Source organism: Maniola jurtina, chromosome 7, assembly GCF_905333055.1.
Source record: "Maniola jurtina chromosome 7, ilManJurt1.1, whole genome shotgun sequence".
In the NCBI taxonomy this organism is placed as follows: Eukaryota; Metazoa; Arthropoda; class Insecta; order Lepidoptera; family Nymphalidae; genus Maniola; species Maniola jurtina.
Genome location: NC_060035.1, coordinates 2,992,405 through 3,017,302, shown reverse-complemented (window position 1 = coordinate 3,017,302; position 24,898 = coordinate 2,992,405). Strand labels below are relative to the sequence as shown.

The 24,898-nt window shown below is 36.8% G+C and overlaps 4 protein-coding genes across 7 annotated transcripts in view; 1 reads left to right on the top strand and 3 right to left on the bottom strand.

Annotated features, from left to right (window-relative positions):
- The window catches only part of LOC123866863 (cystinosin homolog), a 50,846-nt gene extending 47,440 nt beyond the window's left edge, over positions 1 to 3,406 (bottom strand). The window contains exon 1 of the mRNA XM_045908602.1: positions 3,233 to 3,406. The gene's annotated coding sequence lies outside the window, so the exon portion shown is untranslated. The remainder of the gene's footprint in view (positions 1 to 3,232) is intronic.
- A 797-nt stretch (positions 3,407 to 4,203) lies between these two features.
- LOC123866861 (cryptochrome-1) lies at positions 4,204 to 6,508 on the bottom strand. The gene is made up of 2 exons (XM_045908596.1): positions 6,330 to 6,508; positions 4,204 to 6,233 (listed from the first exon to the last, which is right to left on the bottom strand). Exons 1-2 carry the CDS (start codon positions 6,414 to 6,416, stop codon positions 4,818 to 4,820), a joined length of 1,503 nt encoding a protein of 500 aa, XP_045764552.1. The 5' UTR covers positions 6,417 to 6,508; the 3' UTR covers positions 4,204 to 4,817.
- The window catches only part of LOC123866850 (ATP-binding cassette sub-family G member 8), a 64,653-nt gene continuing 46,197 nt past the window's right edge, over positions 6,443 to 24,898 (bottom strand). Inside the window, exons 3-19 of one of the 3 annotated variants that reach the window (XM_045908570.1) lie at positions 24,610 to 24,737; positions 23,723 to 23,854; positions 23,234 to 23,374; positions 22,572 to 22,716; positions 21,821 to 22,011; positions 21,035 to 21,185; positions 20,142 to 20,297; positions 19,170 to 19,361; positions 18,442 to 18,711; positions 17,858 to 17,975; positions 17,190 to 17,370; positions 16,506 to 16,629; positions 15,989 to 16,153; positions 15,645 to 15,765; positions 14,952 to 15,235; positions 14,183 to 14,462; positions 6,443 to 6,459 (exon numbers count right to left, since the gene is read on the bottom strand). In XM_045908570.1, the coding sequence (XP_045764526.1) occupies positions 14,205 to 14,462; positions 14,952 to 15,235; positions 15,645 to 15,765; positions 15,989 to 16,153; positions 16,506 to 16,629; positions 17,190 to 17,370; positions 17,858 to 17,975; positions 18,442 to 18,711; positions 19,170 to 19,361; positions 20,142 to 20,297; positions 21,035 to 21,185; positions 21,821 to 22,011; positions 22,572 to 22,716; positions 23,234 to 23,374; positions 23,723 to 23,854; positions 24,610 to 24,728 (2,748 nt within the window). In that variant the 5' untranslated portion in view covers positions 24,729 to 24,737 and the 3' untranslated portion in view covers positions 6,443 to 6,459; positions 14,183 to 14,204. Of the gene's footprint in view, positions 6,460 to 12,281; positions 14,463 to 14,951; positions 15,236 to 15,644; positions 15,766 to 15,988; positions 16,154 to 16,505; positions 16,630 to 17,189; positions 17,371 to 17,857; positions 17,976 to 18,441; positions 18,712 to 19,169; positions 19,362 to 20,141; positions 20,298 to 21,034; positions 21,186 to 21,820; positions 22,012 to 22,571; positions 22,717 to 23,233; positions 23,375 to 23,722; positions 23,855 to 24,609; positions 24,738 to 24,898 lie in introns of those variants that run through there. The other 2 variants (XM_045908569.1, XM_045908568.1) reach the window with 2 other exon arrangements.
- On the top strand, positions 6,909 to 11,842 carry LOC123866873 (spermatogenesis associated 6-like protein). Of its 2 annotated transcripts, XM_045908621.1 has the most exons (7): positions 6,909 to 7,095; positions 7,699 to 7,882; positions 8,419 to 8,588; positions 8,769 to 8,935; positions 9,367 to 9,477; positions 10,650 to 10,811; positions 11,313 to 11,842. In XM_045908621.1, the coding sequence occupies exons 1-7, from the start codon at positions 7,051 to 7,053 to the stop codon at positions 11,515 to 11,517; spliced, it is 1,044 nt and encodes a 347-aa protein (XP_045764577.1). In that variant the 5' UTR covers positions 6,909 to 7,050; the 3' UTR covers positions 11,518 to 11,842. The 2 variants fall into 2 exon arrangements, with proteins under 2 accessions (XP_045764577.1, XP_045764578.1); XM_045908622.1 differs by lacking the exon at positions 10,650 to 10,811 and having other exon boundaries at positions 11,313 to 11,834.

The window sequence follows — 24,898 nt, the reverse complement described above, 5'->3', positions numbered from 1 at the left end:
GGACAATTGGAGTTTGTAAAGGAGTACCTACTAGAAAGAGGGTCGGCAAATTTGAGGCCTTGATAAGGACATAAGCGTTTTCTTGTATGTACATATTTCCTCCTGAATTCCGGCCACGGCGATCAAATCTCTACGGAGACTAGCCACTTAATTTCGGATACGGAGACCAATCTCTACGGAGACTAGCCAATTAATCTCGGCCACGGCAACCAATCTCTATAGAGACCAGCCAATTGTTTTCAGCCTCGGCGATCAATCTCTACAGAGACTAGCCAATTAATTTCAGCCTTGGCGATCAATCTCTACAGAGACTAGCCAATTAATTTCAGCCTCGGCGATCAATCTCTACAGAGACTAGCCAATTAATTTCAGCCTTGGCGATCAATCTCTACAGAGACTAGCCAATTAATTTCAGCCTCGGCGATCAATCTCTACAGAGACTAGCCAATTAATTTCAGCCTTGGCGATCAATCTCTACAGAGACTAGCCAATTAAATTCAGCCTCGGCGATCAATCTCTACAGAGACTAGCCAATTAATTTCAGCCTCGGCGATCAATCTCTGCAGAGACTAGCCAATTAATTTCAGCCTCGGCGATCAATCTCTACAGAGACTAGCCAATTCATTTCAGCCTCGGCGATCAATCTCTACAGAGACTAGCCAATTCATTTCAGCCTCGGCGATCAATCTCTACAGAGACTAGCCAATTAATTTCAGCCTCGGCGATCAATCTCTACAGAGACTAGCCAATTCATTTCACGTTCTTTGTAAAACGATTTTCGGATTTTTCCCTATTTTTGTACTGTGAGAAGGTCTTGTAGCCAATTCTAGGTTAACGATTAGGTTTTGATCGTTTTGATTTATTTGCGAGTATCAATATTTTATGCAGCATAAGCTTATATCTTAATTGCGGTGACTAGTCACAAGATTAGAAGCTTGGGTTTCTTACAAGTCTGAGGGATTGTAGACGTATTTGATAAATTAATTTTAAGTTGATGTACCACACGTTCCTGAAAAAAAGGGTATATTGATAGACAAACCGGCAGATCGACAGCAAAGTGATCGATAAGGGTACCATTTAACCTTTTTAGGTACTGAACCCTAAATAACTTTATGACAATCCCGAAATTTTCATAAAATCCTGTCACCCTAGCTATAAGTATTTACTATTCGACACCAATAAGCCGCCAGAGGATCACTCGCTTGCCACGTGATCGAAACGTGACGAAAAGCGGAACAATTAGAAATATGATACACTTATCGGCGAGGTTTCCTAATGTAGTGTTTTAGAAACATTGGACTGCAACATGCACCATGCAATTCATGCTCTGTTTTACATCTTCTAGTTATATATTTACTGTACTAGCTACTAACGACTTCTACCGCGTGGATTAAACTTTAAAAAAATCTTTGGGAACTCTTTGATTCTCTGTGATAAAATGTCTATGCCACTCTCTAGGTCTTTAACTATATCAATGCAAATAAAAATACCAATCCGTTGCTCCGTTGCGGCGTGATTGAAGGACAAACCAACAAAAACACACTGGTATTTATAATATTGTAAATTATGAAAATTGCACATTGCATAATATAACAGACCTATTACTTATTATTAGTCAACAGCAATTATTCCTTTTGCCAAAATTATCTTTAATAATAATTTATAATATTATGTACCTATCTATGTACATAATAATAAATGCGAAAGAAACTCTGTCTGTCTTTTATTACCTTTTTGCTCCTAAACTGTTGAATCGATTTAGACAAAATTTTGTAATCTTACTCACGTCATTCTAGGAACAGACATAGGATAGCAACTTTTTGTCACGGAAAATATCTGAGTTCCCTTGAGATTTTAAAAACATACTTAACTACCCAAGGATGAAGTAATGGGCATTAGTTAATGCCAATTCCTTGGCACTAGAAAGCTGAAATTTTGCCCAAAATAATAAGGCTGAATTTTCGAGATTTCGAAATTCCAGCTGAATTTTCACAAATTCCCACATCATCTAGTTTGATTTGTTTTACAAAGAAAAACATAGTACCTAATTAAGTAATAATAGTAGTGATTTAACAATTAAAAATTAAACATTGTAAAGGTAAAATTTTCATGATATATAGTGTGAAACTATGTTAAACCTATGTTAAGCCCATAAGTCATTTGAATTAATTAATCATTCAATTTTGTGACTACGCAGTAAGGTAACCTCTTTAAAACAATGTAAGGGTCAAAGGGGAGTTAGGTATAAAAGAATAACTTTCAATTGCATACTTTCTCATTGAATTATAAACTATCTTCAACTAAAGCTGTGTGTATAAAATAGTCTAGTGGTTAAGATGTCAGCATTTTATTGGGGAGGTTGAGGTTCGATTTGTACATGCAACTCTAACTTTTCAGAGTAATGTGTGTTTAAAGCAATTAAAATTCACTTGCTTTAATGATGAAGGAAGACGTCGTGAGGAAACTTGCATACCTGTGAGTTCTCTATCATGTTCTCAAAGGTGTGTGAACTCTGCCAATCTGCACTGGGCCAGAGCGCGGCAGTCTATGGGCTAAACCCTTCTCATTCTGAGAGACCTGTGCTTAGAGAAGTTCCAACTGGGTCATTAAAAAACCTAAATCTTAATAACTAAACTTCATCATTGTCATCATGATTAATCTTTCGCCGGCTCACAGGTCTCCTTGCAGAATGTGAAGGGTTCTGTATATATAGCGTTTGATTTCAACTGCATCTTTATAATAAAAATCACTAAAGGCTGAACATGCTCTCCAAGGCATTGATAAAAGGAAAATGCAAAGTCAGTCATCAATCCAGATTCCGACTTGAAACAATATGTGACTAGTTCTGTTATTTATATATGTAATTCTGTGTTAGTCTGTATACAATCTAACTAGCCACATTGCTTGCTCAGAGCAATCAACTGATAAGCACTGTTGCAAATAACAACATGTTCCTCAGCAATGTCCGCCCTACGTGTATAACAAATGGTAAAAATAATGTATACATTTAATAACCTCTATATACTAATTCATAGATAGGGTCAGAAAATAATCCACTCATCACTACTTAAATAATAATGTCTAGGAGTCTAGAGACCGAATCAAATTAGCACAGTAAAACTAAGCAAAACTCCTAACCGTTTTTTTAGCTGATGGTAACTATTAATGCATTAACACCCACAATCTCATAGTAACATAGTAAATAATAAAAGGATTCATAATAATACAATACCTCTTCATTGCAGGGCTCTCTTTCATATGCATTTTACAATTAGTATTTAACCACCTCATTTTTAAACATTTTATTGCTGAATTATTTAAATATTACTGAATTATTAATTAGCCCATTTTTCAATCGTTTTCCAAGATTTTCCTTTCCACGAAGACAAAAATACATAAACACCTCAAAATCAAATGACAGTTGACACCATTTTTTTGACAGCACAATGACAAAAGCACAGATCTTAAATCCAACCATAGACAGTGTGGGGTTTTTATACGAGAGGAGGCAAAAATATGATGATATTAGGATGTAAAGTTACGTGTTTGAAGAACATTCGAATGATCCAACCACATTGCATCGTGTGTGATGCACTTTATGATCATTTATTTTCCTCAAGGATTTTCCTTCTTCACACACATGGCGGGAAATTTGAAAAAAAAAAACATGGGCAAAGTATAAAAATGGTAGAATAGAAATAGAAAGTATGTATGAATGGATATTACTATCTAAGATAAGAAATGGATTTCGTCTGTGGGTGGTGGCGTTTGCTGGCGCGCGTGCGGTGCTTTTTTGGGGTTTTATTGTTGTGAGAAGTGGCCGGTTTTTGTGTTCTGCTGGTGTTTATTGGTGGTGCTGGTGGAACTGACTGGGAAGCGCTCTAAAGGGGCGCCGCGTGTATGTCGGCGGGCGCCGGCACAGACGAAGTCCATACTTATACATATAGTTTCCCTAACTTGTGAATAACTACAAACTTGACATTGGCTAATCAGTGTAAAGCCAGACGAGAGAAAAAAAAATTAGTTATTTATTTAGTACATAAATCAAAGAGTCCAAAGTATGGTCCAAAGAGTATGTAATCACTACCGACTACGTCATAAATTACAATCAGCATACGATCAGCCTATTGCTCATACAAGCGATTTTTTAAATCCAGATACATTTTAGATTACAGGGAAGAAATTAACCAAAGAATTGTAATATTTATAATATTTCAACTTTATTAATTTCACACATAACAATTTACAACATAACGATTAACGATACACACACAGCAATTACTTTTGCCATGTTTCCATCAAGCTTTTTCTAGTAGTACAAGTATGAAATAATTATGCAAGCTACACACCATCTAGTATACCAACCATCCAGAGCCATTACATTTATAGTTTACGAATTGCGAAAAACCAAATTAAATTTCAATTTCGCGATTAAACCCGCTTAGTGCACATTAATAGACAAACTTGAAGACAATCACACCTGATGGAAAATGATGATGTGTTTACTTAGATGTATAAATTCACACTTCTTTTAAAGATACCCGTATGTATGTCAATGTTTAATTTTGGGCAGTTTATCCAACATGCATGTTGGGCAAACTGCCCAAAATTGGACACTTAAGAAGTAATGTGAGGAGGCTGGGTAGCCATTTTTGATGACTGTAGTGAAGATAAAAGTTGCTCGTGTATAACACAAGCTTCAAGATTCAACAAAACATTAACTTACCATAACTTCCACTTTGTACTTAATTGTTAACATATTATAAAATTCATTAAAAATATTTTTATAAAAATATATTTTGAGAGACTGTATTGTCTCATCTTTTCCGTTTCAGTGTCTTATTCTCCTTTTTGAGCTTATAAGCTGCATTCATTTTCTGTATATTATCCTTATGTACTTTGTCATGATCAACAATCCTTTTGGGATAATCCTGACCAATAATACAGCCTGCAGCCATTTGTGTTGATTTAGGAGCCTTCCACGGCTCGTAAATAAACTCACTAGGATACTTCTTTAGCTCAGGTACATATTTCCTTATATAAAGACCTTCTTTATCAGTTTTCTTACCAAATGCGATGGGACTGTATACTCTGTAATATTTATAGAAAAATGCTGAAGCAGACAGCCACATCCAATTCCCTGCATTCAAAGACCAATCATAGTCAAGTAGGTAATCTTCAAAAACTTTTGCTCCCTCTTCCCAGGATACCCATAAGTCACCTCTTGTTAGAAAACAGGCAACCATGTGGCGTGCTAAATGGTGGATCCAGCCTTCTTGTTTTAACTGCCTCATTATAGCATCCACGAAAGGGTACCCTGTTCTACCTTCAGCCCACGCTTTTAGATATTCTTCATTCTTTTTCCAAGGTATTTGTGTACATAAAGGATTTCCCACCATCTTGTCAAAGTTCTCAGTGCCGGCACCAGCTGTATAGTAAAATTCTCTCCACATAAGTTGACCTAAGAGAGAAACTGGTGGGGAAGAGTGCTTCATACCACTTTCAACTTCCTTTAGTTTATGATAAAATAATTTAGAAGATAAGCATCCGTGACTTATATATGGGCTTAATACAGTAGTGCTTGGTTCTATACTGTTTGGAGAGGTGTTTGGTTTCTCAAAATTGCAGACCCATTGCTTTTTAGTCATATATGTGTTGAGTCGCTTTAACCCTTCTGTCTCACCTCCAGGGTATTTACATTCATTTAAATCTTCTTCAGTAAACCCCAAATCATCAAGCAAAGATATATCATCATCTTTAGAATCAAATTCTGACCCTTTACAATCCTCAGACACCTGTTTTGTAATTTCTATTGTATCTTTTACTTGAGTGCTAGCAACAAGTGAAAGAAACTTTTGGTAGGTCAATGGAACATTGCCATTATTGTTCCTTAAGGTTGTATTAAAATCATATACAGTATGCTGGACCCTCTTAACCATGAATATGTCCTTTTCTTCACATATTTTCTCTATAACTTCATCTTGTTTAACCAATTCTGGGTCAATATCAACTTGTAAGGTTATGAATTTCACCTGCCACTTCTCAAATAGTTGTGGAAGGCAATCCACAGCCCTTCCCTTGATAATGAACAATCGACTGTTGATTTTACGTAAGTTTGCATCAAGGTCTCGCAAGCTCTGTATTAGAAACTTTAACCTGTTCCTGCCAACTTTATTTTTTATATCTGGGTCTAAAACATACGTTGGCCTCAAAATGTGTTTACGGTTTTCTGCCTGTTGACAAATTAAAGATTTGTTAGTAAAAGAAAACTACTGTACTTATTAAATAAATAAAATACAAAACAAAAAAGTTTGGTTATGTATACTGACTTCGTTTATTGCGTTGCGAAGTGCAAGATTGTCGTGCAAACGCAAATCGAGACGAAACCAATGGAGGACTGATGCTGCTTTCGTCATTATAATACTTATTATGTTTTTTAGAAAATCAATAAAATTATACAAGAAAATAACGAATTTTCAAATTCCCACTCATTCTCAATTTTTTTTGACAAAATATGACATCGATTGATATGTCAAAACGTAGTGACGTAGACTCTGGACATTTTAGACTTTACCATAGATAATCACTCATTAGTACATAAATTATGATGTTGCCATGGTAACCGTTGGAGCGTTTGACAACTGAGAAATGACAACAAATGTGTTGTCACTTCTCAGTTAGCCGATGAGGCTATTAAACCGCGTTTAATAGCCTCATCGGGTGACAGAAGGGCTGGCTCATTTTTTGCGCAACGGATCAGCCTGGCTGTCCAACGCGGAAATGCAGCCAGTATTCTTGGCACCATTCCACGCGGGCATGATTTGTACAGTAATTAGATAAGGCTAGCTTTAAGTTTTATTGTAATATTTTCAATTAAAAAAAAAAAAAAAACAAATGTGACATTTTGTTTAAAAATGAGGATGTGTTTGTAAAGTAGTTTTTTATTTTAATTAAATGAAAGCTAACCATGGAAAAATAAAATGACGAAGAGTGAAAATGTCTGTTGTTTAAATACTGTTAGAAAAATACGGTTATGGTTGACACCGCGCTATGCCTAAACTGATTGAGTTGACTATAGAAATTGAAGTTCAAAAGGTAAAGCCTCCTATCAATAATACACTAGCTGACCCACCCCAGCTTACCTTGTGTAGAATTTGTGATTTGTGAAAGTCCTCTCTTATTTAGGTTCTACGATATATAGAACCCTATATAAAACCTAGGTATTATACGTTTCAAGTTTCTAGATCCAATGCTTTCAGCTGTATGTTTATAATTAACATGTCAATCTCAGAGTCTGCTTTTATAATAAAAACTGTTGATGATGAAGCGCTTCCACTATAAATGGAATCCTCAGCAATGAGGATTTTTTATTTACAAGAGAGAGAAAGGCCTCACCAATGATATGAGTATCTACAGGATTTGTAATAAGTGCTTCAGTGGCCTGAAAAATAAAAGCAAAAAAATAAGTAACTTATTGCAGTCGTAAATTTTATAATAGAATTTTTTTTTTTGTTCTTATTTTAACAATGAGCACTTAAGCGATGATCTGCCATATATGTATACCACTATTCTATATCAAAGGATCTCACATTTAACATTTTTATAATTTTTTTATTGCTTGATAGATTTCGGCTTCACGACAATCATGCTTAAAAAATAGAGTCAGATCTATTTACTGTAAATTAAATATATTTTCAGGTGTCATGCCCCGGGGTGTGGCTATGCCAGGATGGTCGCGTGTCTCTCACCATCTTTGCCTTGGGCACCAGTTACCAGACCTGCTTGCTTCCGCCCTGCTTTCCTCTCGCCTTCAGAGACGTGTTCTACTTCCGTAAAAGATTTCAGGAGAGTTGCGCACTGAATAACATCTGCTGTCTGCTAAGTAAGAAGTATTTTTAACCCCCAACCCAAAAAGATGGGTGTTATAAGTTTGACGTATGTATCTGTGTATCTGTCTGTGGCATCGTAGCTCCTAAACTAATGAACCGATTTTAATTTAGTTTTTTTTTGTTTGAAAGGTGGCTTGATCGATTTATTTTCAAGACACACAGTACTCTATTTCCTGCCACATTGTGTATAGACAATGATAGATGTGAGTTGCAGTAAAGTGCTGTGAGAACTCATAAAATTTCTGAAACTAGCTGATGCCCCGTCCGCATGGACTTAAATTCTCAAAAATCCAGTTTGAACTGTATGATATTTCCGGGATAAAAAGTAGCCGATGTCACTCCCTAGTTCTTAAACAATCTGAATCAAAGGATTTCATTGACATCCTGTAATATTTGAAGAATTCTTCTTGGTGTGCTCGTAATTTTGATCTTTTGGTATAGAATTGACTGTCTGTTAATCTCCAAGTATTGATCCCTTGTCCCCTTACCAAGTTTTGAGCTGGAATCTCAAGGTTGCCATATTTTACAGAGGATGAAACGATATACTGTGAACTGGTGCAGTGGTGCGAGAACTGTGTGACAGGGAATTGTATAATATTAGCTCAGTACCTCGGTGCAATGAACGATGTACTGTTCCCACCTAACATGTGTTCATCAGATGGAGTAGATCTCCTCATGCGGAGATCTAAGGACTTTCCTGTAAGTGTTATTGTATATCCTGATGCCTCATCCTGTATCCTGCAGGGTTTTCATAAATTTATGAGTGAGCGAATTGCAGGTCAAATCCACGCTCTTTTATCATTTACATAATACATGAAATACATTCCTTGCAAGCTATTGAAATTTAAAATAGAACACATTTGCTCTACATTTTTTCAGGGTATCCTGTCACCGAAGATAGAGATCTCAACGAAAGTCCGTATAGATGAAGTATGGAACTCAGGTTGCATGTACAATATGAGCAAGGCAGACCCATGTTACTGTGGACCGAAGGACTTGGACGGCCCACGACAGAAACAAGTTTGCCATTCAGCACAGTACCATAGGTAATGAATATAGGCTTATTTTTTAGGGTTCCAGACCCGAAGGGTGCCAATGGGACCCTATTACTAAGACTCCGCTGTCCGTCCGTCCGTCTGTTTGTCTGTCTGTCTGTCAGCGGGCTGTATCTCCTAAACCCTAATAGGTCGAGAGTTGAAATTGTCACAGAATGTGTATTTATTTCTATTGCCGCTATAACAACAAAAAGGCCGCCATGAAAATAAAAAATTGTTTAAAAGTATTATTTCTTGTAGGATGGTAGGTACATTATGCAAATAAGGAATTGTATTGACTTATCTAGTGTGTAGATAATAATTTGTTGTTATAAAACAAGCACTTCATATGGCCTTAATAATATAATAATCTGACTTCAGAGATGATATAATTAGACAGTAAGCCAACAAAAAAATAGACAAGCAGATACATTTTGTTTCAGAACTTGCCATAAGAACTTGCGGTCTCGATCCAGGTCGCGTTCGCGTTCTATTGGCTCGAGGTCGTGTTGCAGTGTGGAAGCGGACGTCGGCGCCTCTTGCCGCTATCCCAAGTGAGTTGTTACACCTAAATCACTATAATATACTTCATTCATAGTTTAACCTTCCCTTACCCTAACCCTTATTTCATTGAACCTCAGTCCTCTGCACAAATTCTTCCATCGCGGACGTTGCAAGTACAACATATATAAGGTCGACATCAGTGCCAACTACTGGCGCGTCGGTACTCACGAGTACTGTGATTATGACGATGATATGAGGTGTTTATGTAAGGTTTATCTATTTATCAAGCTACTTGATCCCTCATTCCTTTGAATATCAGTCCTCTGTCCAAATCCCGCGTGTCATTGTAGCCGTGTGGCGCAGAGTATAATCTATCTCCATTCTAAATTTCAGCCCAATCCGTCCAGTAGTTTTTGCGTGAAGGAGTAACAAACACACGACACACACACGCACGCACGCACGCACACACACACACACACACACACACACACACACACACACACACACACACACACACACACACACACACACACTTTCGCCTTTATAATATTAGTGTGATTCATCTATTCTAAAAGTAATTTGCACCCTCATTCCTTTGAATGTCAGTCCCCTGTACAAATCCCGCGTGTCAATATCGCCGTGCGTCACCTCGTCTCTGTCCCGAGTACAACGTAATATGTAACGTCGACACCAGTGCCAACTACTGGTGCGGCGATACTCATGCGTGCTGTGATTATGACGATGATATGAGATGTTTATGTAAGGTTTACCCATTCATCAAGTCATTCGCACCCCCATTCCTTTGAATGTCAGTCCCCTGTATAAATCCCGCGTGTCAATATCGCCGTGCGTCACCTCGTCCCTGTCGCGAGTACAATGTATGTAACGCCGACACCAGTGCCAACTACTGGCGCGGTGATACTCGAGTGTTGTGATTATGACAGTGATATGAGGTGTTTATGTAGGGCTTATCAATTTATCAAGATACTTGATCCCTTATTCCTTTGAATCTCTGTCCAAATCCCGCGTGTCATTGTAGCCGTGTGCCGCGAGCCGTCGCCGCGCGCTTCCCTGTCGCGAGTACTACGTATGTAACGTCGACACCAATGCCAACTACTGGCGCGGCGATACTCACGAGTGCTGTGATTATGACGATGATATGAGGTGTTTATGATTCATCTATGTATCAAGTTACTTGATCCCTTATTCCTTTGAATCTCAGTCCCCTGTCCAAATCCCGCGTGTCGTTGTCGCCGTGCGCCGCGAGCCGGCGCCGCGCGCGTCCCTGTCGCGAGTACAACGTGTATCCCGTCGACACCGGTGCCAACCACTGGCGCGGCGTTACTCATGATGGGTGTGATTATGACGATGATGATAATATGAGGTGAAACTGTAACCTTGTCACTGTTCTTATGTAGATTAATTTAGTAATTAATTAACATTATTGGGTTTTTGAGTTGTTATTTGTTTAAATCTGTAGAATCTAAATCTTAAATTCGTAGAATTTCTCGATCTCTTAGTCGATAAATAATTATATCTTACCCTTTAGTTGCATTATTTAGTTTATTTGTAGACAAAAGTAAGTCCAATAAAAATAAAATACCTATTATGTAAATAATAATTAGTTAAATTCGCTTTGTAGACTTTGATTTATTGGGTTTTGTTAATATTTCTTGAGTGTCTATTATGTACAAATCAATGTGCGTCTGTCTGTCTATTCATTATCTATGCATTTGCGCATTGATTATTACTATCCAATTGAGTTAAAACTTTGTACAGTTGTTATTGGCAATTGAATGAAGCTTTGAACTATACACAGTAAGTGGCGTGCGAGTCGTATTTGAATGCATGCCGGGCAGCAGCTAAAATAAATTAACATTTGCAGGGGCAACGATTCGGTTAACATAAATTCATCAACGAAAGATGAAAGACTGCAAAAGCTTCTACTCGAAAGCCGTTACATAGACCAAGATGTTTACAACAATGAGTGCACGCCGCGAACCAACAAGAAAACCAAACTGACTCCTTGTGTGTGTGAAATATGCAGGAAGTATCATGAATTGTTTCATAATAATACTGAGGAAAGCTGACTGCCATATTAAGGTTAGTTAGAATTTTTTAGTAAAATTGTAAACAAAATATTTATACTTGAACAAAAAAAATCCGTTATTTCGATGTTGTAATAAAAATTGTTTTTGTCGGCAAATAAGATTTTTTTTCTTGTAATTTATAATGTAATTTATTATATGATTTAAATTAAATAAATTATACAAGGTAATAATAAATCAATCACAGGTAATTGTACGGGTACTTAAGTTTTATTCTAGAATTCTGAATGTAAATTAATTAAAATATGAATTCAATTTTTTTTTACAAATACTAAAATGTTAGTTTTGTGTTATGTAATTAAATTTTAAATTATACCTATTTATTTATTTAATCGTATTGTTTAAATATTAGATGAATTTTCTAAAATTATGGTATACTTACTTATTGTTAAAATCATGTTAATAAGAATTTTGAGAGACTTTGTTATTTTTATTATTGTAATAAATCCAACTGTTTCTAGATTTGGTATACCTATGGATGAAATAAAACAATTAAACCACATTAAATCTATGTTTATTTGATATTTTTTTAATTGTTGTAAGCAAAAGGTAACTTAATAATAATATTTTCTAATATTATGGCTCGTCTTTTATATTTAAGTGATTAATAAATTAATTACTAAGAATTAACTAATTTTATTAATAAATAACTGACTTCAAAAAAATTTTCATTATTAGTTGTGCTAATTCGCTGTACTCAAAACTAACTAAATTTTTTAGTTTAGTTTTGACCTTTAGTTTTTCTGGTCTGAAAGAAAGTGTCACAACTTTTAAACCTGACAACTAATTTTAGTTAAGTTTTGTGTACAACCATATTGGCTCTTCCTGAACGATTAATTTTATGAGCATTATCCAAAGGCAGTGTTATTTAATAATAATAAAATTATTATTAACCAATTTTTAATTCGGTCTTAAAATATTTACAAAAGATTAAACTATCAAACAAAAACAGTATTTGTGAACTTTTTTAATTTTTAAAACCAGATGAACTTTTTAAAATCGATTTTATTTCAGTTTGTGTTTGGACCATTTTACAATTTTATGAACTGCTGACATAAAAATAAAAATGCTTAGTGAAATTCATTGCATTGCAACTAAAACTTAAAAAGTTAAATAGTTTAAACTATTTCGTTTTGATATTAAATTAAAAATAACGAAAAAGCATAAACCTAATATTGTGATACTCAACTTATTACTTTAATAGACACCGTTTTGCATTCCTATTGTACATAAAATAAAAATATTTATACAATTAAAAACCATTAATGCCTAGATACATGCATTAATTTATCATAAATAAAGAAAATATTACGTAAATATTATTATGGACGGAAGACATGTTGAATTCAGCCTTCTTAATTTATTATTATGACTAAGTATACTTAAATTATGAAATAATTTTGTACATTGATAATAACATTATAGTTGAGTCAAAGTAATGCGAGAGGGAAACTAAAATTAGTCAAAATGAACTAAAATCAGTTTTTGTTTTATGTTTACATAGCCGTAAGCGAACCTGATAAATATCATTTTTAATAATAATATTTAGTTTTAATTAAACTGTTAACTGCTACATGTTTCGCACTACGATGACTCAAAAAATTTAACTAAAACTATTTTCTAAAATCGCAAAATATCCTTCAAAAACACGCATTTGTCTCTAGCATACGAGATTTCTAGTACATTCAAAAGATTCTATTAAGCACTACAATTAAGTCTACAAGACGCAATAACTTAACTAAAAAAATCTTAGTTTGTAGTGAATCAAAAATGCAGTTATGCTGTGAGACTGACTTTAAAAATGGTTTTTAAAGTAAAAATATGTATTCGAAAGTATAATAAAATCACTAACACTGAATTGAGATAGTTGACTAAAATATTAAGTTTAAAAAAAATACATTCCATTCTGATAAAATTAAAACATTTACGAAATACGATAACTTCATACAAACGTATTTCATTTTCAAAACTACAGAGTAAAAAATCTCAAACTTTCAATCGTGCTTTTATCAGCCAATCATAGAAATAAATCAAATTATTCTATTAAATGTTTAAAATTCCTCTCTTCCTTAATAACATATAGAAAGGCATTAAAATTGGCTATAATTTCTCTAAAAATGATAATTATAGGTATATCTGTCAACTACCGAATTTCAGAAATGAGCACCAAAAATCAGAGAAATCAAGAAGAGCTGTTACGCACTCATCCGATCCGAATCCGTGAAAATACGGATATAAAAAACTCGGACCAAATTCGGATACCTATTGCTTACGCATTAATCCGATCTCATCTTTGACATATCACGTCATATGTCCGATTTTAATCCGAGGCACATCCGAGATGTTCTGATGAGAAATATGATCGGATGAGAAATATCGGATGTAGTTCGTAAGCCACTATACAAATGGTTCTATAACTACTTCAGAACGTATTTTCACGGGCTCGGGTCGGATGAGTGCGTAATCGCCCTAAAAGCTCGTTCACACAGGCTGCGTAAGCGTAGACGTAGCGCTTACCATTGCATCGTAATGTATGGAACTGTATGAAACATGGCATACCGCTTGCGTGGCATGAACGTTCACGTAGACGTAATGCGTGCAGTTACATCTATGCTGTATATGCAATTGGTGTGAATCGGCCTTAAATGTTTGAATGAACAGCACCACATCTATGGAGTATTAACAGTTACTTTATATCCTTTTTTCAAAGACTTCTCCTTACTCCTAACATACTTCGTACAGTCGAATACGAAAGCTAACATTGCGACTAGAGCGAAAACTGCGTAGAAAATTGCCAAAGCTATTAGGAACGAGTCTTCAGTAGATTCCCATAGTTTGTTGGATCGTAGGTAGTCGATGTTGGATAAAACTTGTGTGCCGTTCGGTGGTGGACACGGTGATTGTATGATTATGTCTAGATGCTGCCTCTGGAATTAAAAGATAGGTAGGTCAGATTATTTAAATAAGCCAGATACCTCGAGAGACTTTGACTGCAACAAAAAAAAACCCCATTTAAAATCTAAACAACATAATAAATTGAATAACATATAGACCCTAAGTCCATGAGTTCACAAATCAATCCCAAAAATATTTAATGACTTATAAGCGTATTTCCATTGAATAGGAAATATTTAAATAAAAAATATCACCAGCGTTAAAAAAAATTTTTTTTTAATTCACTATAGGCAAGCGTTCACACCGCGTGTGCGTAATTCACACCTGATGGAAAGTGATGATGTGGTCTAAGATGGGACGCGTTTACCTAGGAGGTGCCTATTCACTCTTGTTTTAAAGATACCCGGATTGTATTTGGTAGGAAACACAGATCGCGGAAGAGTATTCCAAACCTTAGCCATGCGTATGAGGAATGATGACGCAAAACATTTTATTTCAATTCTAGTGATAATTTCACAAACCTGTTTATTTGTACACCTCAGATCTTTGCTTATGCTGCTCTTCAGAGCTATTTCACTCAATTCCCTCCTCAATATCTCTGGCAAGGCCCATCTAGATGGCGACGCAAACTCCAACCACTTGACATAAGAGGGCAAGTCCTGCTGATGTAGCATCACTCCATTTACTAGGGTTGAGAGTAAGAGGCAGAAACCAGCTATAATTGAGGCGGTTTTCTCCATTGGCACTAGGAATATCGCTGCACGACACAGCATTTGTATGCTTATTAGGTATAGCAGCATGTAACCTGAAAATTTAATGTATTTAATAGCACAGGCCACACCTAATAGCGATGATAGTGGTTAAGACGTCGGTTAACTAGTCGTAGTCGGGGAGTTCAAGCCTCAACCGCGACGCGCAGCTGAGTCCCTATGAAAAAGGACTCCGGATGGGTTCGAAACTAGTCGGGCCTACGTCGACTAAATATCCTCAATAGCTCAACGGTCATAGGAGCGTTCAAACCCCACCCGTTGTACTATTGTCGTACCCACTCCTAGCACAAGCTTAACGCTTAGTTGGAGGGCAAAGGGGAATGTTAGTCATGATTAAAATGACTAATATTCTTTAAAAATAAAGTGAGTATAGCCGTAACAATCTATACTTATAATGGAAATTACTCACGATAGTTTAAACGTTAAAAAATCGCATAAGCATACCTAAATAAATGTAGAATCCGTCGAACGATGCCGGAGACTGCGCATACAAGCCGCTCATGGCGTAGCTCGGAACTAAATACGCTAACCACGTCAATATCGCCGACCATACTTCCAAGAATTGCTGGAAAATAAAAAAAACTTGATAAATATATACACGAAATTGTCAAAATATCATTGCCTTGCAATATCACTGTAGTGTCCCCGTGACATTATAATGACACTAAAACCAGACCGTTAAATTGTAAGAATTAAAGTCGATTGACAATCTACCGTTTAATTATAATACCACTAGTGAGATTGTAATATCACGGCTTTGACAATATACCTGCAACATCTCTACTTACATCAAACAATATGAACATAGTCCTAGAGTACAGGCCGACAGCGACGTCCCTCTCCACGTGTCGCCGCATCGAGCTCGCCTCCCGCGCGCTCAGCCACAGCAGTATGGGCCACGCGGACAGGCACATGACTGCGTAGTGGAAGCCGATGCGGTCGTTCTGGGTTAGCTATGAAAGGTAATAATCATATTTTTATCAGTGAAAGATTCCTTAAGCTCGATTCACACTGGGATGGCTGCAGCTGGCAGCGACGCGACGAGCACTTTCAGTTTAAAATAAGATTAAACTTTATATACACACGTAAAAGACCAGTATCCCCGCCGCCCGTGGTGCCTCGAGCAGCCGCATGGTCGCCTTCTCTTCTTCTCTCGTTCTGTTTCATACTTTTTCTTTTTAGAAAGTTATATAATAACCAACGAGTTTCCTTGCCAAATGTAGAATTAAGCTTTACTGTCTACAATTTCCAAATAATCCTTATATTGTTTTTAACTGTAGATATACAGTGCAGAGAAACATTTACCTTAGCGTCTGTAGTTGGTAGATCCCAGAATATAGTTCCAGTGACGAGAGAAATAACCGCTGCTATTATCACTCTGGTGATTACATTCGATAATGTAGTCATTTGGGTGTACAGCAAACTTTTTCTGAAACAACAAGTCTGAGATTACATTTCACAATGGTTTTCACAATTGAAACGCATCATCATCACTATTAACATGGCCCATCCGTTTAACCGATTTATATGAAATTTGGTACAGAGGTAACTTGCATCTCGGAAACTGACATTGGCAACTTTTTATCCCGGAAAGTTTTATTTAATTTTTTTTATTCACTATAGGCAAGCGCTTGACCACAATCACACCTGATGGAAAGTGATGATGCGGTCTACGATGGGACGCGTTTACCTAGAAGGAGCCTATTCACTCTTGGTTTAAAGATACCCGGATTGTAATTGGTAGGAAACACAGATCGCGGAAGAGTATTCCAAACCTTAGCCATGCGTATGAGGAACGAAGACGCAAAACGTTTTGTGCGTGTGGATGGAATGTCGACGACATATAAGGATGGAAACTCGCCCGACGTCTTGCGGTTCGGTGGTAAAAATAAAATGAGTCAAAGAGTTTTAAAAATTTTCAAAAACCTAGTAAATCCACGCGGACGAAGTCACGGGCATCATCTAGTCGAAACAAAATTTTAAACTTACTCGATCAATGCAAACGCCTGTAGGAACACATTCGGTCGTGTGACCGGTGCGGGTAAGGGCACCGGCGGGGGAGGCTCGGGCGCGGACTGCGCTCCGGCGAACACGCCCGCCAGTGCTTCTATACGACCCGATGACTCCAACATGGCGGCCGCTGATAGGTCGTCCAATGTCACGAGATCCACTGGAAAGATAACAAGTATGTTATAGAAGAAAGCTGAATAACTAACCATTGGCTTTTATGTGGAAAGAGCATGAAACGAATTCTTTGCGACCAGTGCGTTCGTCGACATATCTTTTTAGGTTTACACTTGGTTTACACAAAACGCATTTCAAAATTTGTAAGAATCTGGGAGTATTGTCCTATCCCAAGAAAATCCTTAGCATTATGTGATAAATGGAAGGGGTAACGAATCTCAGGAATGATGAATAAATACGTCACAGAGAGAAAAATAGTAAACAAAAAGTTTCTTAATAATACTACTATCCAAGAAGAACAAATATAGAAACAAAGGATAAAGTTTATTAAATATTGGTGAGTTGCTATTAAAAGTAGGTACATTGAAGTGCAAACTCGCTCAAGAAAATAGCAACCTTCTTTTGAACATTGAAACCTAACAATCTATTTAGTAATAGATATTGGAATAATTGGAAGTAATGTAAATACTCACGATAATAATCAGAAGGATTCTTAAAAGCAGGGCACGGGTAATCTATTGAGGCAAAATATGGCAACATATCCCTTCTATATCCGCTGAACATCGTTCGGCCAGCCGATATTAGAACAACCTGAAATAAATATTAAATTCATTTAGATTAAACAGAAAATTGCAACAGAATGAAAAGTTCAGCAAAGCTTCTCAAAGGTCTGTTGTACTTAGTCGAAATTCCACGGACATGTACAACACGGTATGCTTCCTCGTTCCTAAGATATAGAATGCCCTCTGGCTTGAATTTTCCTCTCCACTTTTTAATATAGGTACCTACTTTCAAACTAAAAGTGAATAGACATCTTCGAGGCAAGCGTGCTCCACTTTAGACTGCATCATCACTTGCCAGCAAGTTGAATTGGGGCCGAGCGCTAGCCTATATATTAAAAAAAAAAAACTTGGTATAGACATCTTCGAGGCCAGCGCGTTCCACTTTAGACTGCATCACTTGCATGCAAGTCTGATTCCAGTCAAGTGCTGGTCTATAAGTTAAAAAAGATCTTAGTAAAAATATGCCAGAGATATGAATTCTTGCAAAAAATTACCTTAGTTAACATCGCGAAAATTTCATAAGTAGGCGGGTGTAAGGACATAATGACAACTCGGCCGGTGCTCGCCCAGTTTCTCAGATACTCCACTAAGAAGAACGTATCAAAAATGTCCATCTCCTTAGTGGGTTGGTCCAGGATCAGAACTGCCATGTCCAGTAAAAGTTGGCACGCTACATTCAACCGCCTAATCTCTGATCGGGTTAGGCGTCCTACGTTCGTATCTCGTACTTGTTCTAATCCTAATTCTTCAATTAGCAAGTTTATCTGAAAATAGAGATGAACTGAAATAATAACGGATTTTACGTCCTACAATTCTAGGTAGGTAGGTATAGAAACATCTTCCATTATCAGGAATGCCATCTATCTTTTGATGGTTAATCGCTTATTACGGTTCTTGATAATATGAAATTATTGAAAATCTGCTTTTATGCCTTTTATATCTTAGAAGAAATTAGAAGTCCTCTCCTGTAAATATACACGATCAAATACATATGATATTGGGGATGCCTCGCAATTAATGTGAACAGGACTACAGAATAACAAAAAATATACGCCGAATTAAGAACCTCCGTCTTTTGGGAAGTTGGTTAAAAAAGTTCTCAAACTCCCAAATATTCAAAACGTTTACCCTATCTCTCTAATTATTATCCATCTTCATTATCCTTCTTTTTGGAAAGTTGGTTTAAAAAAGTTGTCAGACTACAAATTTTCAAAACGTTTACCCGATCTCTATCATCCATCTTCATTTGGTTGTTATTGTGCCTCGGCTTCCGCAGCGCGGCGTGGAACCTCAGCGTGTGCTCAACGGTCATGGCTGGACATAGCGACGTGTCCTTCCGTACATACGCCGCTACTTTGCGTAAGGTGGACGACGCGACTGGCTGACCGTTGAGGACTATATCTCCTGTTAGTTTCTATGGAGAAAAGATAACAGTGATATATTTAACTTACTAGTAAACTCCTAACTACAAGTACAAAGTCCTGAAAAGCCGGCAACATATCGGCGGTACCTCTGGTGCTGCAAATGTTAATTGGTAATCGTTTAACATTAGGTGATCAGCCTGCTCGTTTGCTCGCTATTTTATAAGATCAAAAAAAAAATAGATGCAGAACCATACAGAAAATCATATCGATCCATTGCTACATGATTGAAGGACAAACCAATAAACACAAATACCTACACTTTCGCTTCACTTTTCATTTATTTTATAGTGATAACATATTGTAGGTACAATTGTAGGTAGTTAGGTACTGATGTCGTGAGACATAACTTTCCTTATTATTATTATACATTCAATGAAAAGGAAAGTTGTAATGTATGGAATAGGAAACTAGGAGTGAGGTCACGCATGCCACAATCGGGAGATTATGTAGAGACAAGACAAGAGAAATTCGATACTTTCACGCAATAATGTAATTGACAAATAAATGATTCTCATTCTGATGGCAATGAAATTTTAGAGTATTCGCGTCATTTTCTTATCAATGTAATAAGAAAATTATAAACAAACTTTTTTTAATTTAAAACTGACAGAAAGAAGTGTTTTTGTAAAGTACCTAGTTACTACATTTAAAAGTTATTAATTTATATAATTCATTCCGTCTATTTTAGCGATATTAAAAAGAAAAAGATGCAGACACTCCAAGTTTAATTTAGAGAAATGCATCAGAATCGACGCCAATTTCATGTTTACCTTTCTGGCTCCAGCTAGTACATCCAACAGCCCGGTGGCTTCAGGTTGTGACGTTGCTAACACAGCTAATATTTCCCCGGATTTCACTTCAAAACTTAACCCTGATACCAGTAACGTTGACTTGTTTTCGGGCGACGTGATTTCTAAGCTATTAACCTGAAATATTAATGGGAAAAATTCATTATAATTACTTTAAAATACCTAGGAAGGTATTTATAATCTCACTAAAATTCAATAAAAAAGATCAGAAGCTGCAAAGAAGGTGATAAAATTCGGGATTATAATATCAAATCACTTTCTATTTTTTATCCGACGACGCAAACGAATAGGTACCTATGCATAATGATGAGTTCCATTATGAATATCATTGAGCAAGAAACAGTTAAAAATTATTTTGCTATAATCCGCCAACAGATGAACAGAATATCATTGATGTTGGAGGAATTTTCTGTAAATATTCTACCCACACTTGATTGCTTTAAAGATTACTGTCAAAAGCTGTCCAATATACTCTTCCTCCAAGAACAAAATCTTAAGAGAAGTAACCGTTCTAACAGCGCTTTCCAAACAGACTTCTCTTAATACGAGCTATTAGTTTTAGATTACTGTCAAAAGCTATCCAATATTCTCTTCAAAAGCTTTTCTTGGAGGAATCCAAGATCAAAATCTTAAGAGAAGTAACTCTAGTAACAGCGCTTTCTTCATTACAGACGTCTCTTAATAACAGCTATTAGTTTTAGATTACTGTCAAAAGCTATCCAATATTCTCTTCAAAAGCTTTTCTTGGAGGAATCCAAGATCAAAATCTTAAGAGAAGTAACTCTAGTAACAGCGCTTTCTTCATTACAGACGTCTCTTAATAACAGCTATTAGGTTTAGGATACTTCACTTACGTAATAGTTGGGATAGATATACGCTGAATGCGTGTATCCATCTAAATGGTCTCCTGGTCTGAGAGTGGAATGTTTCCTGGACTGCGCCACCGACATGTGGCTTCCGGCTTTAGACATCCGTCCACCGAGATGGGATGAAGGCATGAGGTAGCTGAAATGAAGGAATTTTATTAGTCCTATCAATACTACGAAGTTTTATATGCTCCAGTCTATTACCGAATCATCAATCGTGATTTCTTTTCTTCTACTTGAGTTAGGAATGGCAATAGTCAACCCGGTGTACATTTCAGATATCGCTGAGTTATAATGAAGTTTTTTAATTTTAATGTGCTGCTTTGTCCATACTAAACGAGTATACATCCATACTATATATGAATGCAAAAGTGTGTCGGTCTGTCTGTTACCTTTCACAGCCTATCCGTTAAACCATTTACAATACCTTTCAAAGATTTCCTATGAGATTTCAAAAACCCAAATCCACAAGGATGAAGTCGCATTTTATTAGTAGCTTTAATATAAATCATAATATTTCCCCCTCAAGTACGTACTTCGGTCACATTAGAAGGAAGAACGCCAGCAATATTGAAAAAACATGGTCACTGGTAAGATCGAAGGAAAGAGACTCCGTGGATGTAGCCCGAGACAAGACGATACACCTATCTGCGATGCAATCCACGCGGCAAGAAATAGGGAGCAATGGAGGAACATTGTAGCAAAGATGGCATCTAAAGGGAGCCACGATCCTCAAACTGAGGAAACGACGCAGGAAGAAGAAATCATAATTACCTTTGATGATCATTGTCCGGGACATAATCCGCAACGCTGTTTCTTCTATTGTTGTATGATCTATGGGGTCTAGCGTCAATGCCGAGGAGGTTTGCTTCACTGTTCGACTTGTGCCTCGAATTGGTCCAGTGTGACTCTCTTCCGTGTATACCGGCTTGATGCATCGCAACCAACGGCACTCCTGTTGCATGCTGAAGGAAAAAAGTGTTAGATCGTATATTTCGACCTAAGCCCTAGAGCCCTAGACCAAAACTATTTCAACTCAAAATTCTTCCTTTTCGGAAAAACTGTGGTATCTATGCTATAATTACCTACCTAACTAATATTCCAAGTACCTACGACAATTCCTCCTAAATCTTTTCTTACTATACTTAATTTTAACATATTTTGTATGTATTTGGAGATCATAAAAAACGGTGTTTCTTGTTTTTGAAAAATGTGTTTTGTGGGGTACGAAATTCAAGTAGTTCTTACAACTTCTTTGTTTCTGTTCTACTTTGGCATAAAAATTCGCTAGACACAGAAAAGAACAACGCCCTTGTTCTTATAAATCATGTCAATTACTATCGGCGACTATCAATGATATACTCAGCTTATGATTTTTCTTTCTCCATTAACTTCTAACCTTCCAGAACGTTGCTTACGTTTTCTAGAAAGTTCATTAAATGTATTGACTGTCGTGAAAAATCTAATAAGTACTTAATGGTAGATCATTTTTGGCTTGATTTAAAAATAAAACTGAAAGACAAACCTGATAAGAAGGGTGTAGGTTCTGCATTCTGAAGTCAGGATCTGATCGGTATTTTCGGCTGTATTTGTAATTCGTTGACGTCTCATTGTCCGAACTATCGTAGCCAGAAGACGTCTCACGAACTCCTCGACTTTGTCTTTGAATTCTGGAACACGTTCAAAGGGTTGCAGATATAATGAAGTTACCTACGCGTGAATCAAGAGTTTAGCAGTAGGTATATTTTCAGCCTGGTGGAGCTTTGAGTAAAACATTTCCTATCAGGTAAGTTAGAAGCATTTATTTGTACACCTAACTTATCGATGGGATGAGACAGATCTTTACTTACTGTCGTGGTGATCGAGAGAGAAATAAGACGGATTTTTCGATTTATTTTAATTACACATTTTTGGAATGTTCGTCCAACGATCTTTTTTCCGATAAGTATGTGTTTCATGCCAACCATGTCAATTAAGTGTACCTACACTATAGGTTTTTGCACAGAGCTAAAATATTATCACAAAAGTCAAAACTGTAAGTGCCTTTTCTGACTTACTATAGCTACTGCTATCTCAATTACCACGGCAGGGTCGTAAGAGCACGAATCAAATTAATATAGCACATGAAAAGAACTCATTTAAATACGTGCTCGTATAAAACAAAGAGCAATTGCTCTTGAGTAGAACCTTGGTACAGATTTCATTCCACTTCCAATCGATGTCTTCGGTTTGGGTGTTCCTGATCTTTGCGAGCCGTTGTGGTTAGGTGGAAACACGCGAGGTAGGCCGAATTTAAGATACGTGTACATGTTGGAACCGAGGGCTGACCTGAAAAAAGAATTCGTTGTTCATTAGCATGTAATTGCTTGTTAAAAATCTATTAAAGTGTGCTCCCTAAAAAATTATGTAGGTATATGTTAAAAATTGGTGCCGCAGCTCGCTCCAGCAATGCGTGGGACTGCAATTACTACTTATACATGGCATAGGTGTGCTTTAGTACCTAATTTTATATTTGAAAAGAGCAACCGCCGAGTTTCTTACTGGTACTTCTCGGCAGAAAGGGTGCTTCGAACCAGTTCGATTCTTTTGGCCATTCAAAAGCACTTGTAAAAGTTTATGTGAATATTTTTTCTTTTCTATGTAATATAATACTTTCTAATATAAAAGGTTACGTACTTAGGTCCATATCTAGGATGTGAAAGGATTGATTGAACGGTGGTGTCACGAAGTTGGAAGTTTCCATATGGCAGAGGACTCTTATCAGTGCTGCCCAGGGCACTGTCAGTGAAGTCAGAATTCAGGTTTTGCCTGCGAACGAAAGTCCAGGATGCATATTTTGTTGAAGATGCTTTAAATAAAACAAATATCAAATTGCACTAATCGCAACTAATTAATTTACTGCAATTGCTTGATGAGGAGTTACTTCTGTCTCGCAAGATATTCAACTTAAATGACGGTACGGTACGTCCGAAAAATACAATAGTAGGTAGAATAACGTCGCCAAAAATTGGTGACAGCTATGTACTTGTGGCGAAAGATTTATCGAAATTATAGACATGTAGTCTATAATTTTCATCATTTTGGTATGGTTGTCTCTAGTAGGTTGTAAAAACTATCACTGGTGACAGAAGAGCTGGATAAATTTTTACGCAAAGGATCATTATGCAACGCAGAAATGCAAACAATATTCATTCTCATTGGTATCATTCCAATTTCTAAGCGGTTATAATTTACACAGTAATTAGTTAAGGCTGAGATTTAAATATTGTAACATTTTCAATAAAAAAAATTATCAAGTGCGGGTTGGACTCGCCCACAATGGGTTCCGAACCGTTGCACAAAAAAGAATACTTAATTATTTTTTATTTTCATTGCGGCCATTTTGATTTTTTTATAGCGGCAATAGAAAAACTGTTTCTGTAAAAATTCCTGTTACGGTTCACGAGATACAGCCCACTGACAGACAGACGGGCAGACAGCAAAGGCTTAGTAATAGGGTTCCGTTGGCACTCTTCGAGTATGGAACCCTTGGAAGTATCTATCACTCAGAGAATACTGATCACCTGTATATAGACCAGGCATGCAGATCTTCAGAGTGCATGCCGCGTGGGTCATGCTGATGCATCATTGGGTGAGCGGGCACGGAGTAGCGCCGCTCGCCGCCCAGCGCCGACTGCGACATGGTGGCTCACTGAAATTACAGAAAATGTTGGATTGAGTTGGCCAGACAACCCAAGAGAGTGTTTTGAGGCCATAAAAAGGGAGAACCGAACCCTTTGCCTGACTTGGCAACTCGAGACAGAATGCCTGGGCGTTGCGAGTCTCGTGCAACTTTCAGCTAGTTTCTATTGT

Coding starts and splice junctions, on each gene's coding strand:
- LOC123866861 (XM_045908596.1), bottom strand. CDS start 6,416: ATGACGAAAGCAGCATCAGTCCTCCATTGGTTTCGTCTCGATTTGCGT. Junction 6,234..6,329: donor TTCGCAACGCAATAAACGAA/GTCAGTATACAT, acceptor ATTTGTCAACAG/GCAGAAAACCGTAAACACAT.
- LOC123866873 (XM_045908621.1), top strand. CDS start 7,051: ATGCCTAAACTGATTGAGTTGACTATAGAAATTGAAGTTCAAAAG. Junction 8,589..8,768: donor GGAGATCTAAGGACTTTCCT/GTAAGTGTTATT, acceptor ACATTTTTTCAG/GGTATCCTGTCACCGAAGAT. Junction 8,936..9,366: donor CATTCAGCACAGTACCATAG/GTAATGAATATA, acceptor ATTTTGTTTCAG/AACTTGCCATAAGAACTTGC.